This window comes from Eretmochelys imbricata, chromosome 28 (assembly GCF_965152235.1).
Source record: "Eretmochelys imbricata isolate rEreImb1 chromosome 28, rEreImb1.hap1, whole genome shotgun sequence".
Taxonomy (NCBI): Eukaryota; Metazoa; Chordata; order Testudines; family Cheloniidae; genus Eretmochelys; species Eretmochelys imbricata.
In genome coordinates this window covers 4,274,609-4,287,764 of record NC_135599.1, presented here as the reverse complement: position 1 = coordinate 4,287,764, position 13,156 = coordinate 4,274,609, and the positions used below count along the sequence as shown (strand labels likewise).

The 13,156-nt window shown below is 52.2% G+C and overlaps 1 protein-coding gene and 1 non-coding gene across 2 annotated transcripts in view; both read left to right on the top strand.

Annotated features, from left to right (window-relative positions):
* LOC144258246 (uncharacterized) overlaps positions 1–13,156 on the top strand; it is a 640,730-nt gene that overhangs the window by 279,162 nt on the left and 348,412 nt on the right. Inside the window, 1 exon segment of the mRNA XM_077806661.1 lies at positions 3,864–4,114. Coding sequence (XP_077662787.1) covers positions 3,864–4,114 — 251 coding nt within the window.
* On the top strand, positions 8,941–9,012 carry TRNAA-UGC (transfer RNA alanine (anticodon UGC)). Its single transcript has one exon. It is a non-coding gene; the product is annotated as a tRNA-Ala (tRNA).

The window sequence follows — 13,156 nt, the reverse complement described above, 5'->3', positions numbered from 1 at the left end:
GGTGCTCTGAGCGGGGTGGGGGTGGGACTCTGTTGGCTGCGGTCCACCCAGAGTTTCCGTTTGATTGGCTCCTCTCCCCCACGAATAGTGGGGCCGTGAGTGGGGCAGCAGGTCCTGAGTGTGGGGCTCTCGCTCTTTCAGGGGCTGGTGACCTTCGAGGAGGTGGCTGTGTATTTCACCAGGGAAGAGTGGGCTCTGCTGGACCCCGCTCAGAGAGCCCTCTCCAGAGACGTCATGCAGGAGACCTGTGAGACTGTGGCCTCGCTGGGTAAGGGTTCCTGTCCCCTCGGTTCTTGGAAGGGGAACGGAAGAGATGAGGTTCACGCCACCCCCACAATGCCACCTCTGCTCTGTCCTGTTCCAGCATCACCCCAGCATGCCAGTGACACACACACGACCAGAGACCCTCCCCTGCTGCTGAACGCTGTGGGAAGAGAGCACAGGAGCAGAATCGCACAGTGTGAAATATCTCCTGTTTGCACAAGTAAAACGGAGGGTTAGGTCCAGAATAACGAACAGAAGCTTCCTACCCCTGGCCTTCTCTCAAACCCTGAGCCTTCTCCACCCAGACCAGAATGTGCTTGGGGTGTAAGAAGCAGGCTGCTGGGGTCAGAGCGGCTGGTCCAGGGTTTCTGATCACACAGACCTTGAATGGTGGCTGGGGGAATCCAGACAAGGGAGCTCCAGCAGCAGAGCATTGAAACTCAGCCAGGATTACAGATGACACAACTCCTCACTGCTCCGGATTGCCCCGTGCATGGGACAATGGCCTCGGTTGCTGGTGAAAATCCTTGAGACCTGGAGAGTTGCTCCCCCCATCCCCATGTGCAATCGCCACAATCTCTCTTCTCTGCAGACTTGGTTTTTTGAGTCCCTCATTCCTGAAGTCACATGACCCCGATTCTTATTTTTCACATTCTGCTTTTCTAGACTATTTCGAGTCTGTTGCTTCTGAATGATAGTTTCTAATTTCCCAGTGTTCTCCACACCCAGGGATTTTCCTACTCCCTCCCATTGCACTGGACTCACTAGGTTCCCTGGTATTTAAGAACGGGCACACTGGGACAGACCAAAGGTCCATCTTGCCCAGTGTCCTGTCTTCCGACAGTGACCAGCACCGGGTGTCCCAGAGGGAATGAACGGAACAGGGAATCATGAAGTGATTCATCTCCTGTCACCCATTCACAGCTTATGACAAACAGAAGTTAGGGACACCATCCCTGCCCATCCTGGCTTATAACCATTCACGGACCTGTCCTCAATAGATTTCTCATGGTGTTTTTTTGTTTTTTTTTGTAACCCTATTCTAATCTTGGCCTTCACAACGTCCTCTGGCAAGGAGTTCCCCAGGTTGACTGTGCGTTGTGTGAAGAAATACTTCCTTTTGTTTCTTATAAACCTGCTGCCTATTAATTTGATTGGGTGATTCCTAGTCCTTGTGTTCTGAGAAGGAGTAAATGACACGTCCTTATTTACTTTCTCCACGGCAGTTTTGATTTTATAGACCTCTCTCATATCCCCCCTTTGTCTCTTTTCCAAGCTGAATAGTCCCGGTCTTTTTAATCTTTCCCCGTACAGAAGAGTTTCATACCTGTAATCATTTGGGTTGCCCTTTTCTGAACCTTTTCCAATTCCAATATATCTTTTTTTGAGATGGGGCAACCACATCTGCAGGCAGTATTCGAGATGTGGTGTACCATGGGTTTATATAGAGGCGATATGATATTTTCTGTCTTCTTATCTATCCATTTCAGAATGATTCCCAACATTCTCTTTGCTTTTTGACTGCCGTGGCACACTGAGTTGATGTTTTCAGAGAAGTGTGCCCAGTGACTCCAAGATCCCTCTGTTGAGTGGAAACAGCTCATTTAGAGCCCATCATTTTATATGTGTAGTTGGGATTATGTTTTCCAATGGGCTGCAATATGGTGCTATCCTGACACCTAGTACTGCTGAGATCCTGCATTCAGTGATATCCCTGCCCTTCCTGTTCCCGTTCTCATAAAAGAAGAAGAGCATCCAAATGCGTGTTTCCCTTCATTCCCTCAGCGGTCCTCATGATCGGTTCCAAAGTGTATTAAAACCTTTCTGAAAGGGTTACCTCTTGGTGGTTATCAGGTCCTGTGAGTTTGTAGCCCAGAAAGACCCCCCTCAGTCAGCTCAAACTCAGCTGTTTATCCCGCAAAAGTCTGTCATCTTCAGTCTCCTGAATGAGGGGAAATCCGTCCCTACCCCTTTCTGCGTTGGGTAAAGCTTCAAAAGGTGGAGCTCTGCACAACCAGCCTTGAGATCTGGCATTCATCACCCCATAGCGATACCAGCTTGCACAGGAAACCCATCCCGCAGCCCTTCCTGGTATCATGTGGCGCATCTCGGCATCATAGTCTGTGAAGAATTCATGCTTTCAAGGGCTGGCTTAGATATACAGATAACAGTCATAATTAGGGCAAGAGTTTGCAGGCAATGAAAAGAGAGTAATTGACAAACGTGAGCAATATCTAATCCTTTAAAGCCTGAAAGTGCCTTGGGGGGAGGGGACAGGAGCCGGCTGTGTGGGGGCGGTGGGGCTCAGATACTGGGCATTGAGAGCCTAGAGCCAGCTGTGCGCTGGAGAGACGGGGCATGAACCAGCTGTGTACAGGGGAGATGAGCAGGGGAGAGGTGCTGTGGACACGGCCGCGAGCAGCTGTGAGTGCCGTCCTCTCTGCAGCATGATGAGAGAGACTGGCGTCCCACTGCTGATCCCAGACTGGTATGAGGAGGGAAGAAATTGGCATCAAGTCTCAACCGCAGCCAGCCTGTGCCCTGGGGAGGAGACGGGTGTCTCCAGGGAGAAATCTGGGGGATTGTGACCCTGCATGCCCCACCCACCCTCTGATCAGCAATTCCAGATATTAACGGTGATTCCACAAACAAAGAGTAATTTTGGGAAAAAATGCAGTCCTAGCGACAATTTCCGGAAAACACCAGCCCTGGTTGTAACATTAAATCCGATGGTCTCAAGATCTAGGCCTGTGTTGATCAGATCTGCCACTCTGCCTTCACGGAGTTCACTCTGCTGGTGGGTTCTACCCCTTCCCCCATTCTGTGTCTGCCTTGTCTATTTAGATTGAAACTTCTTCAGGGTACGGGCCATCAACGCTTCTCGGTTTGTACTGTGCCTAGCAAAATGAGGACCCACTGTTAGTTGGCCCTTAGGCACTAAGGTAATGAATATGATTGATAATAATCATCTCCTGGCACTTTGAGCCAAGGAAGCCGGCCTTGGGACGTTACTACTTCAAAGTGAGCTGGGCTTAAAAGCATGGAATATTCTTTGTGACAAGTATCCCACAAATTCCACTGACCTCCCTTGTTTTCTTTGCCTTGAGCAGGGTTTCCAGTTTCCAGAACTGATGTGATCTCGCAGCTGGAACGAGGGGAGGAGTCATGCGTCCCAGATCTTCATGGCTCGAAGAAAAAAGTGCTCCCGAGAGCTGCCTGCATAGGTGAGGCATTGGTTAAACCAACCCCCAAACTGTCGGTGAATACAGGAAACATTTGGGATGCCCTACAAAGACCTTGTGAGCTCTCCAAGTTCAGGATTGTTCCCTGCAGAAGTGTAATCCTTAGGCAGAGGTCACTCTTGGCTTCCCACCTATCCTGACTGACAACTGGCAGCAGGTCCCTCCCCAATCTCGCTGTCCCCTGAGATTTCGTCTGAGATACGGACCCAGAACTTATCCCTTCCTTTCTCTCCTCTGGGGAAGGTTGAAGGGAAAATCAGCTCCTGATAGGTTTGATCTGTCCTGTACACATTTTGGTTCCTTCATCCCTTTTTCCATTCTTCTCTCTGAGATTTCCTTTCTCTCTGGCGCAGGCAGGATGCCCTGAGTGTGGGAAACACTTCAAGCAGAGCTCACACCTTATTACACATCGGAAAATCCACACAGGTGAGAAACCTTATGGATGCCCTGAGTGTGGGAAGCACTTCATTGGCAGTTCATCCCTCCTCTCACATCAGCGAATCCACACAGGGGAGAGGCCCTACACATGCTCTGAGTGTGGGGAACGCTTCAATCAGAGCTCAAACCTGATCACACATCAGAGAACGCACACAGGAGAGACCCCCTACATGTGCTCACACTGGGCTTGACGGACCATTGGTCTGACCCAGTCTATGACCTGTCGTCTGTTCTTATGTAAGCCCTCTACGGCCTTGTCTACACGGGCAAGTTTCTGCACAGGAAAGCAGCTTTCTGCGGTGTAACTCCCGAGGTGCGCACGCAGATTTCGTGATGCATGATAGAAAGGAGCCATGACAGGGACACAGTGCCGTGCGGGGTCAAAGTGAAGGAGCTGTGACATGCCTACCACAAGGTGCAGGAGGCAAACTGCTGCTCCATATTGGGGGCTAACTAACCCCAGCATCACGGCAAGAATCTACCTAGCAGCTGGAGAAAAAATATGTATGAGAGTCAAAGACACCCCCACGTGGCCTGTCTCTTCCCCAATCTCAACACCTGGAAGATTGTCTGGAAGACTCAGAATTTGAACTGCAGAGATTGGTCCCAGGCTGAGAGGGAATTCAGTCTGTGTATTAAGAACTCAACATGGCCTTGAGCAACCAGTGAGTGAGAAAAGCTGTTTGATCCAATTCTTGCTTAGTATATTCAAATTAGAGTTTAGACTGGGAGTCTGTTTTCATTTGTTATGTAAGCACTTTTGACCTCTGTGACCAATACTTATACTCAGTTAAAATCTAACTTTCTGTAGTTAATAAACTTATTTTACTATTTTATACTTACTCCTGAGTTTGTCCAAAGTGCTTGGGAAAGTTGCTCACATGACAAAGGCTGGTGCATGTCCCCTTTATTTTTGATGAAGTGGCGAACTAATTAATGAGCTTACACTTTTCAAGTGAAGGCCGTGAGCCGTGTAAGATGGTACATTTCTGAGGTGCAAGGCTGAGAGCTGGGGAGATATGCTGGTGTCTCTGTATAATTGAGGAGTGGTTTATAGAGCATTCATGCAACTGAGTTGGGTGCTTTGCTGCATGTTGTTGGCCAAATGATCATAGAATCCTAGGATATCAGGGTTGGAAGGGACCTCAGGAGGTATCTAGTCCAACCCCCTGCCCAGAGGACGACCAATCCCCAACTAAATCATCCCAGCCAGGGCTTTGTCAAGCCTGATCTTAAAAACTTCTAAGGAAGGAGATTCCACCACCTCCCGAGGTAACCCATTCCAGTGTTTCACCACCCTCCTAGTGAAAAAGTTTTTCCTAATATCCAACCTAAATCTCCCCCACTGCAACTTGACCATTACTCCTTGTCCTGTCATCTGCTGTCACTTAGAATAGTCTAGATCCGTCCTCTTTGGATCCACCTTCATTTAGTTCAAAGCAGCTATGACATCCCCCCTCATTCTTCTTTTCTGTAGAGTACAATCCCAGTTCCCTCAGCCTCTCCTCATAAGGCATGTGTTCCAGACCCCTAATCATTTTTGTTGCCTTTCGCTGGACTCTCTCCAATTTCTCCACATCCTTCTTGTAGTGTGGGGCCCAAAACTGGACACAGTACTCCAGATGAGGCCTCACCAGTGTCGAATTGAGGGGAAGGATCACATCCCTCGATCTGCTGGCAATGCCCCTACTTATACACCCCAAAATGGGACTTATACACCCCAGTCGTCTGAGACTTCCCCCGATCACCATGAGTTTTCAAAGATATTGGACAATGGCTCTGCAATCACATCCGCCAACTCCTTTAGCCCTCTCGGATGCAACGCATCTGGCCCCATGGACTTGTGCTCGTCCAGCTTTTCTAAATAGTCCCGAACCACTTCTTTCTCCACAGAGGGCTGGTCATCTCCTCCCCATGCTGTGCTGCCCAGGGCAGCAGTCTGGGAGCTGAGCTTGTTCGTGAAGACAGGCAAAAAAAGCATTGAGTACATTAGCTTTTTTCACATCCTCTGTCACTAGGTTGCCTCCCTCATTCAGTAAGGGGCCCACACTTTCCTTGGCTTTCTCCTTGTTGCCAACATACCTGAAGAAATCCTTCTTGTTACTCTTAACATCTCTTGCTAGCTGCAACTCCAGGTGTGATTTGGCCTTCCTGATTTCACTCCTCCATGCCCAAGCAATATTTTTATACTCATCCCTGGTCATTTGTCCAATCTTCCACTTCTTGTAAGCTTCTTTTTTGTATTTAAGATCAGCAAGGATTTCCCTGTTAAGCCACAGTAATGTCCCGAGCTCCCCAAGTCCCATTGACAGCTGAGCTCTTCCTGCCCATTGAGCCCAGCAGAGACAGTGGGTGGGGGGTGAGTTTGTACCCAAATAACTGACAGAGCCAAGCAAAGAGCAAAGAAATGTTTCCTTCAGTCACTAGGTCTCTGTTTCTGTTGCTCACTCTCTCTCCCCTTCTCTGATAACGAGCAACGCTAAGAGAGGAAGAGGTTCAAACACGTGCTAGGTGGTGGCTAGGGTGGGATGACAAATTGAAAACCATCACAGAGCCCTCTACTGTGACACTGAGACGATCCCATTCTGACCTTTTACTGACACTTCTTTAATAACTAAAAAAAAAGAACAGGAGGACTTGTGGCACCTTAGAGGCTAACCGATTTATTTGAGCATAAGCTTTCGTGAGCTACAGAATGCATCCGATGAAGTTAGCTGTAGCTCACGAAAGCTTATGCTCAAAGAAATTGCTTAGTCTCTAAGGTGCCACAAGTCCTCCTTTCCTTTTTTGCAGACACAGACTAACACGGCTGCTACTCTGAAACCTGTCGTCATTAATAACGGTTCCCCTGACGTACGTTGCTAAGATTATTTCAATAGCTCCTACACCGATACCTCCTGCCCCTTCTGGCTGGTTCATTGCGCTGTTTGGAACCTGCACCTAAAATTACACCCTCCCTGGGAGCAAGATTCAAAACTGCCCAAGGAAACCCCATTGGGTTTCAAGTGCCGCACAAGCAGGGAGGCAAAGGGACAGTACAGGGTCGCAGAGCTTCTCCTTTGTCCCAGGGAGAAGGATCTAGTGGGCTAGATTAGGGGGGCTAATAGTCATGACTCCTGGGTTCTATTCCTGGCTGTGGGAGGAAAGGGGTGTCGAGTGGATTAGAGTGTGTGGGGGGGGCTAAGAGTCAAAGAAAAAACACCTCCCTTGTGTTCAGCTTCAATGCACATTGAACAAGAACATGGCTTCTCATGTCTTAGGTTCTGATGCCATCGTGTGGCCGTTTCATTCTTTGAAAAAGACCATGAAAAAAAGAAGAAACCATGAAAATACCCAAGGGAGAGAGGGGGTTTCTGAGAGCCGGGGCAGAGATGGAGATTTTCATGAAACGGGGACAGGGCAAAGCAGGGAGCAAAGGGGGAGGATTTTTGTGCAGTTCCATTTTAACCAGCCTCACATCCTCGAGTCCCTAATGTCCCAGCTTACCCGCAACGTGTGACCTCGAGACTCCTCCCCACTGCAAAACCTGCAGATCCCCCAGCACTCCTTAACCTAGACGGATCCTCTGGCAGCCCGATGTCTCTGCAGAACCGCCATGGTTACTCTCATGAGTGTCTGTTCAAGGATAGCTACTGACTTCTCCTGAGAATGCAGTTGAGTAATGGCTCTCCCATCTCTAGATGCTTTCCTGTGGGCTCTGAGAAGCAGGATGGGGCGTGTATGATAAAGTCCACGCAACATTCCCCTTTCATCCCAGCCCTGGGACGTCACCAGTTGCCACCTATCCCCTGGCAGCAGTGAGGGATGTTTCCCACTGTCCAGGAGACACCAGCTTTGGACCAAAGGCAGCTTGAGGCTTCTCCTCTCTCCCTTCTTGAATCAAGTTCATGTTTTTTCCAAGCGTTAAAGCAGCCCAAACCCCCAGGGTCTGGATTAATGTCACAAGTTTGCTATCTCTCCCTGGAAGACAACTTCTTAATGAGAGGAGTTAAATGAGATGAGTGGAGTTAAATCAGTTCTCAGCCTGAGTCCTTTGCTCTTAATCCTGAGGATATTGTCCCAGCGTGGGGCCATTTCCTGCCTCTCTTTCACACAGAAGGACAATTTTCTTTGCGCAGACGCAGGAACATCAAGATCTTTCTCTGTCCCTTGTGCAAAGTAGGGTGTCAAATTCCAAGGAACCTTCCTCTTCTGCGATGGAAACAATGGAGAAGCAGGGGGCCCTGGGCACCTCTAGCCCTGGCCGGGAGATGTTCCCTCCTTGCTTTCTTTACGCTGCTTGTTGTTATTTCATGGAGTGTCTGGGATGGGGGAAAAGCTGAGTTCACTCCAGGTGGAGGGAAAAAAGGACCCTGAGAATCTCAGGGCCTCAGGGAAAACCCAACCCCTGCTACCGGGATCACGGAGGTGCTGGGGATTTGAGCAGGAAAGGGACTGTGTGAATTGTCCAGGTGGGGAATGAATAACCATTGACAACTAGATCCACCTCATTAACCACCGACACAGGCTAATCGTGCTGCAGATAGAAGGGAAACTGGGAGCGATTCTTTGCTGTCAGCCATGGAAACAGTGACCCGAGTGCACTGCAGTGAATGTGCTGGGGAAAGCTGGACTTTACAGGCAGGTGGAAATAGCAGATCCGAGAAAAGCCTGGAGCCCCCCCCCCACCAGTTCTTCCACCGGGGTGAGGTGTTGAGCAACTCACAGCGCCCCCCAGCGCCGTTACCTTTCAGCAGGGGCTGGCAGCTCCAGCCAGTCAATGCAGGGGAGAGGGGCCGAGTGTATCTCTGCACCCTGAGTCCAGGGCAGGCCCTCTCTCTCCCCCACATAGAGAAACTGGCCCTGCTGCAAAGTGACCCCTGAGAACCAGCAACCTCCAGGACAGAGGGTTTGGCCCTCAGAGCAGGGAATGTGTCCCCCATGCTGCCGTTAGGCCCCTGGAGGCTCTGGAAACAGGAGGGCTGTGAGTGTAACCCATCCCAAACAGCCCCCGTCTGGGGATGTAGCTCAGTGGTCGAGCACATGCTTTGCATGTATGAGGCCCTGGGTTCGATCCCCAGCATCTCCAAGTCTCTTTTCACCCTGCTGCTTTGCTCAGGCCCAGAGGGGATGTGGCCCTGCAGGAGTTTCAGTCCTGCTCAGTGCGGGGCAGGTGCCCATTGCACGGAAGGTCTGTGGGGGTTTCTGCTCCTAAGTCACCTTGGTACATTTAAGATTCCCACCCAAGGGGTGGCTTGGGACAGTAGCGGATGAGAAGGGGGAATCCTCCAGCCCTGGAGGGAAAGGTCCCGTCTGCCCAGACTGAGGGGCAAGGAGACGGAGGGGCAGTCAGTGCTCAGAGGGGAGAGAGGTCAGTGATTTACACCCATCAGGGGACACTGTCTTTTTGAGGCGGGTGCAGCTGGCTTGGGATGGTGCTGACGATGGATAGAAAACAGGCTGGAGTCAAAGACAGATGGGACCACAGAAGGGGAAGGAGAAGGGCGTCTCCATAGAAGGTCCTGGGTGCTCAGATACCCCAGTTCTAGGTACCCTGGCCTGTCCCAGAGAGAAAAGACAAAGAGGGGCCCAGCCCCCCGATAGTCATCCCATGGAGAGGAATCTGGTTGGGAGTGGGGTGAAGGTTCCCGCTGGACAAAGGGGTGCTGAAGTCCCCCAGCGTCCTGGAATTTAAGCAATGCAAGCTTCAAACCCTGCACGGGTGGGGCCTGAGGGGCAGCCGCAGAAGGTTGGGCTGGACAGGGGCGGCAGGTTTCTACAATTTTTGGTGGTTTTCAGAATGGGACCAAGTCCTGCCTCCCCGTCCACCTCCCCCCACATCTGCCTAAGGCTCTGGGAGGGAGTTTGGGTATGGGAGGGAGAGGGAAAGGGGTTGGGCTCTGGGAGGGAGTTTGAGTGTGGGCTGTAGGTTGTGGCAGGGGGTTGGGGTGCAGGAGGGAATGCACGGTGCGGGGTCTTGGCTGGGGCTGGGGGTTAGGGTGTGGGAGGGGGTGAGGGGTACAGGCTCTGGGAGGCAGTTTGGGTGCATGTGTGGGGTCTTGGCTGGGGCAGGGCGTTGGGTGCAGGAATGGGTGGGGTGGCCAGGTTCTGGGAGGGAGTTCACGTGTGGGCTCTGGGCTGGGGGAGGCGGTTGGGGTGCAGGAGAGGGTGCAGGTCGGGCTCTGGGAGGGAGTTTGGGTGCAGGGGGTGGTCTCTGGGCTGGGGAAGAGGGTTGGGGTGCGAGAGCAGGTGTGGGGGGAGGCCTGTGGGAGGAAGTTTGGGTGCGGGGTCTGTGTTGGGGTTGGGGGTTGGGGTGCAGGAGGGGGTGCGGGCGCAGGCTCTGGGAGGAAGTTTGGGTGTGGGCTCTGGGCTGGGGCATGGGGGTAGGGTGCAGGAGGGAGTGCAGCGGGTGGACTCTGGGAGGGAGTTTGGGTGCAGGGGGTTGGGGTCTGGGCTGGGGCTTGGGGTGCGGGAGAGAGTGAGGGGTGCAGCTCTTACCTCAGGCATCTCCCAAAAGCGACCCACACCCCCCTCTGGCAGCAGCTCCTAGGTGGGGGGTCTCTGCCCATCGCTGCCCACGGACACCACCCCAGCAGCTCCCATTGCCACAGATGGCAGAGTCGGCCCTCGGGGCGGGGGCAGCGTGTGGAGATCCCCCCACCCCCGGGGCTGTAGGGACGCGCCAGCCGCTTCCGAGACTGGCAGGCCACACGGAGTGTAAGCAGTGTCAGGGTGAGCCTCACCCTGACATCTGGTGGTGAGGTCTGGCAAGTTGTGGAAAAGAACTTCAGGGGCCGATCTCATTTGCATAGGCACACCCACCCCGCCTAGAACGAGGCCATAGCTGCCCAACTGGTCACTTTGGCTGCTGTGGGATCCCCAGTGTCTCTGTTATTGGGGCAGGAAGAATAAATTGTTATTAACCTGATTATGGGAACTGTGCTGGGAACTGTACTTGGCCTTTTGTTATGATGGAGGGACTCACCATCAACTAAGTAGCAATCGCTAGGCAAGGGTCATGGGTTCCAAAACTCTGTGAATTGAGAGAGGTTGGGGACAAGTATTAATACTTGGTGGCATGGGCCCCTTGATGATGGTCTTATCTGCTAATTGCCTTTTATTTTCTCTTCACTGTGGAATTTTAGAGCTAGTTTTGATTTCGTCTAAGAGTCTAGTTACAGGCTGCTGAGCTCGCTTCGGGCTAATGGTGTACTATCACTGAGGCTCCTAAACTACAAGCTGCCTTCAACAAAGAGCTGAACTGACTAAGAGCCAAAATCACTGAGCGTTGTGTTAAGTGGTGGGGGAGCCTGAAGATCTATTGTGGAGAAGTTTGCGGGACGGCTGGAGTGCCTTGTGGACAGGCTGGTGGAGCAGTTCATGGGACAGCGGGAGCTGCTGGTGGGACGTGGAGCAGTTCATGGGACGGTGGGAGCTGCTGGTGGGCCGCGGAGCGGAGCTGAGCGAAGTAGTTCGTGGGGCGGCTGGTGGAGCGGAGGCCTATGGAGCTGTGGGGCGGTCAGCTTCAGAGCATGTAAGGTGCCTTTTACCCCCGCCCCCATCTCCACCCAGGTTGGGAGGTAAAGCTCTGCAGATAAACTTTTGAACTTTGGGGCTGCCCTGACCAGGGACAGAGACATTTGGGTCATTGGACTTTTGGGACGTTGGGTGATTTGGGGTTGCTGGACTCAAGAACCAAAGGGAAAGGGCATGCCCCAATTTGCTTGGGGTGGGTTTTTTTTTTTGCTCGTGGGTTGTGTTATGAATCCTGTTGGTGGTGTTTCCCCAACATAATGCCACATTGTTTCTCTCTGTTGTTAAAAGGCTTTTTGCTACACTCAGACTAGGTGCTTGCGAGAGGGGAAGGATTGCCTCTGGGAGGCGCCCAGCAGGGTTGGTACATATTTGTCCCAGGTCACTGGGTGGGGGCTCGAGCCGGTTTGCATTGTGTTATTGGAATGGATCCCCTAGATATTGAACCCGGCCCTTGTTGCTGCCAACTCTGACGGGCAGAAGGGTTACACGGAGCGAGGGTGGGCAGGAAGCCGCCTTAGCCCCCTTGTGCTGCCGGTGATGGCGGTGGAGGTTCCTGGGCCCTTTTAAATTGCCCGGGGGCAGCAGGCGGGACTGGGGGAGACACTGGGCCCCGGACTTTGGTGGAGCCAGGCCCCCGTGGTCTTATGTTGCTGGAGCATGGGCACCAGGGGCCCAGATGAGGCGCCACCCCTGCGGCTGGAGGAGCATGGGTGCTAATCCACGTTTCGGCGGGTTGGTTTTTGGAAGGTTAAATGAAGGCAGCCTCTGCTCTGGGCTCGCCCAGTTTCAGGGCCTGACGCTGCTTTGCACAATGATGAATCTCGGAACAGGCCAGCAATGAAATGACGGCAGAACCTGAGGAACGAAAAGTCTCCGGGTTTGTGTGTGGGCCTTGATGCCGAACGGGAGCCGTAATTGGACTCGCTTTGTGGCTGCGGCCGGTAAAATGTCAGGACAAAGTCGTCCCCGTGATTGTGACACTGGGTTTGAGGCGGCTTTGGTCTTATTAAAATGTAACTAGCATGGAACACTTGTGTTTTTAAAGGTGACTTCGCCAAGCAATCCCAAGTTGTTCTTCCCAGAGCTGGGTGATGGTGGGCAGCAGGGGATCTCCCCAGTCTGTGGGGGAATCTCTCTGGGCCCCACTGTTAGTTCTCCAGCCCTTCTCCCCCTAACCACGCACACCTCTCCCCACCCATTATCAATGCTTTACAGCGACCCCTCCCTCCCCTTATTCGATACAGACTCTCGGTGCCAGAGACTGCCTGGGGCTCCCCTCTGCATGGCCCCAATGGGGAAGGAAAGGGACCGATGGGGGAGGAAGAAGACGGGCAGAAGGAGTCAAATGGGGCTAAACCAGAATAGAGGAGATTTTCTTCCTGTTAAAATGGACTGGAGTCTCATTGCTGGAAAGCCACATCTTGAGTGAGGTTTGAACCGGCAGCCTTTCAATTGCCAGGCAAAGGTGCGAACCAAAGAGACCGATCACGGCCGACTTCCCAACGCTGTCCAAGGAGCCCCTGCAGGGGTGCAAGTGGTTAGTGCAAAGGGCAATATTGCTGGGGTTGTGAGTTCAAGCCTTCCCTGCAGCCCTGGTTTCTATTACCCCATGGAGCTTCCCCAGCTTGCTTGTCCTAATTCACATGGAAAGTGCCATGAGAGGAAGGTCTGAAATGTGGACGTTGGTGCAAAGCTTG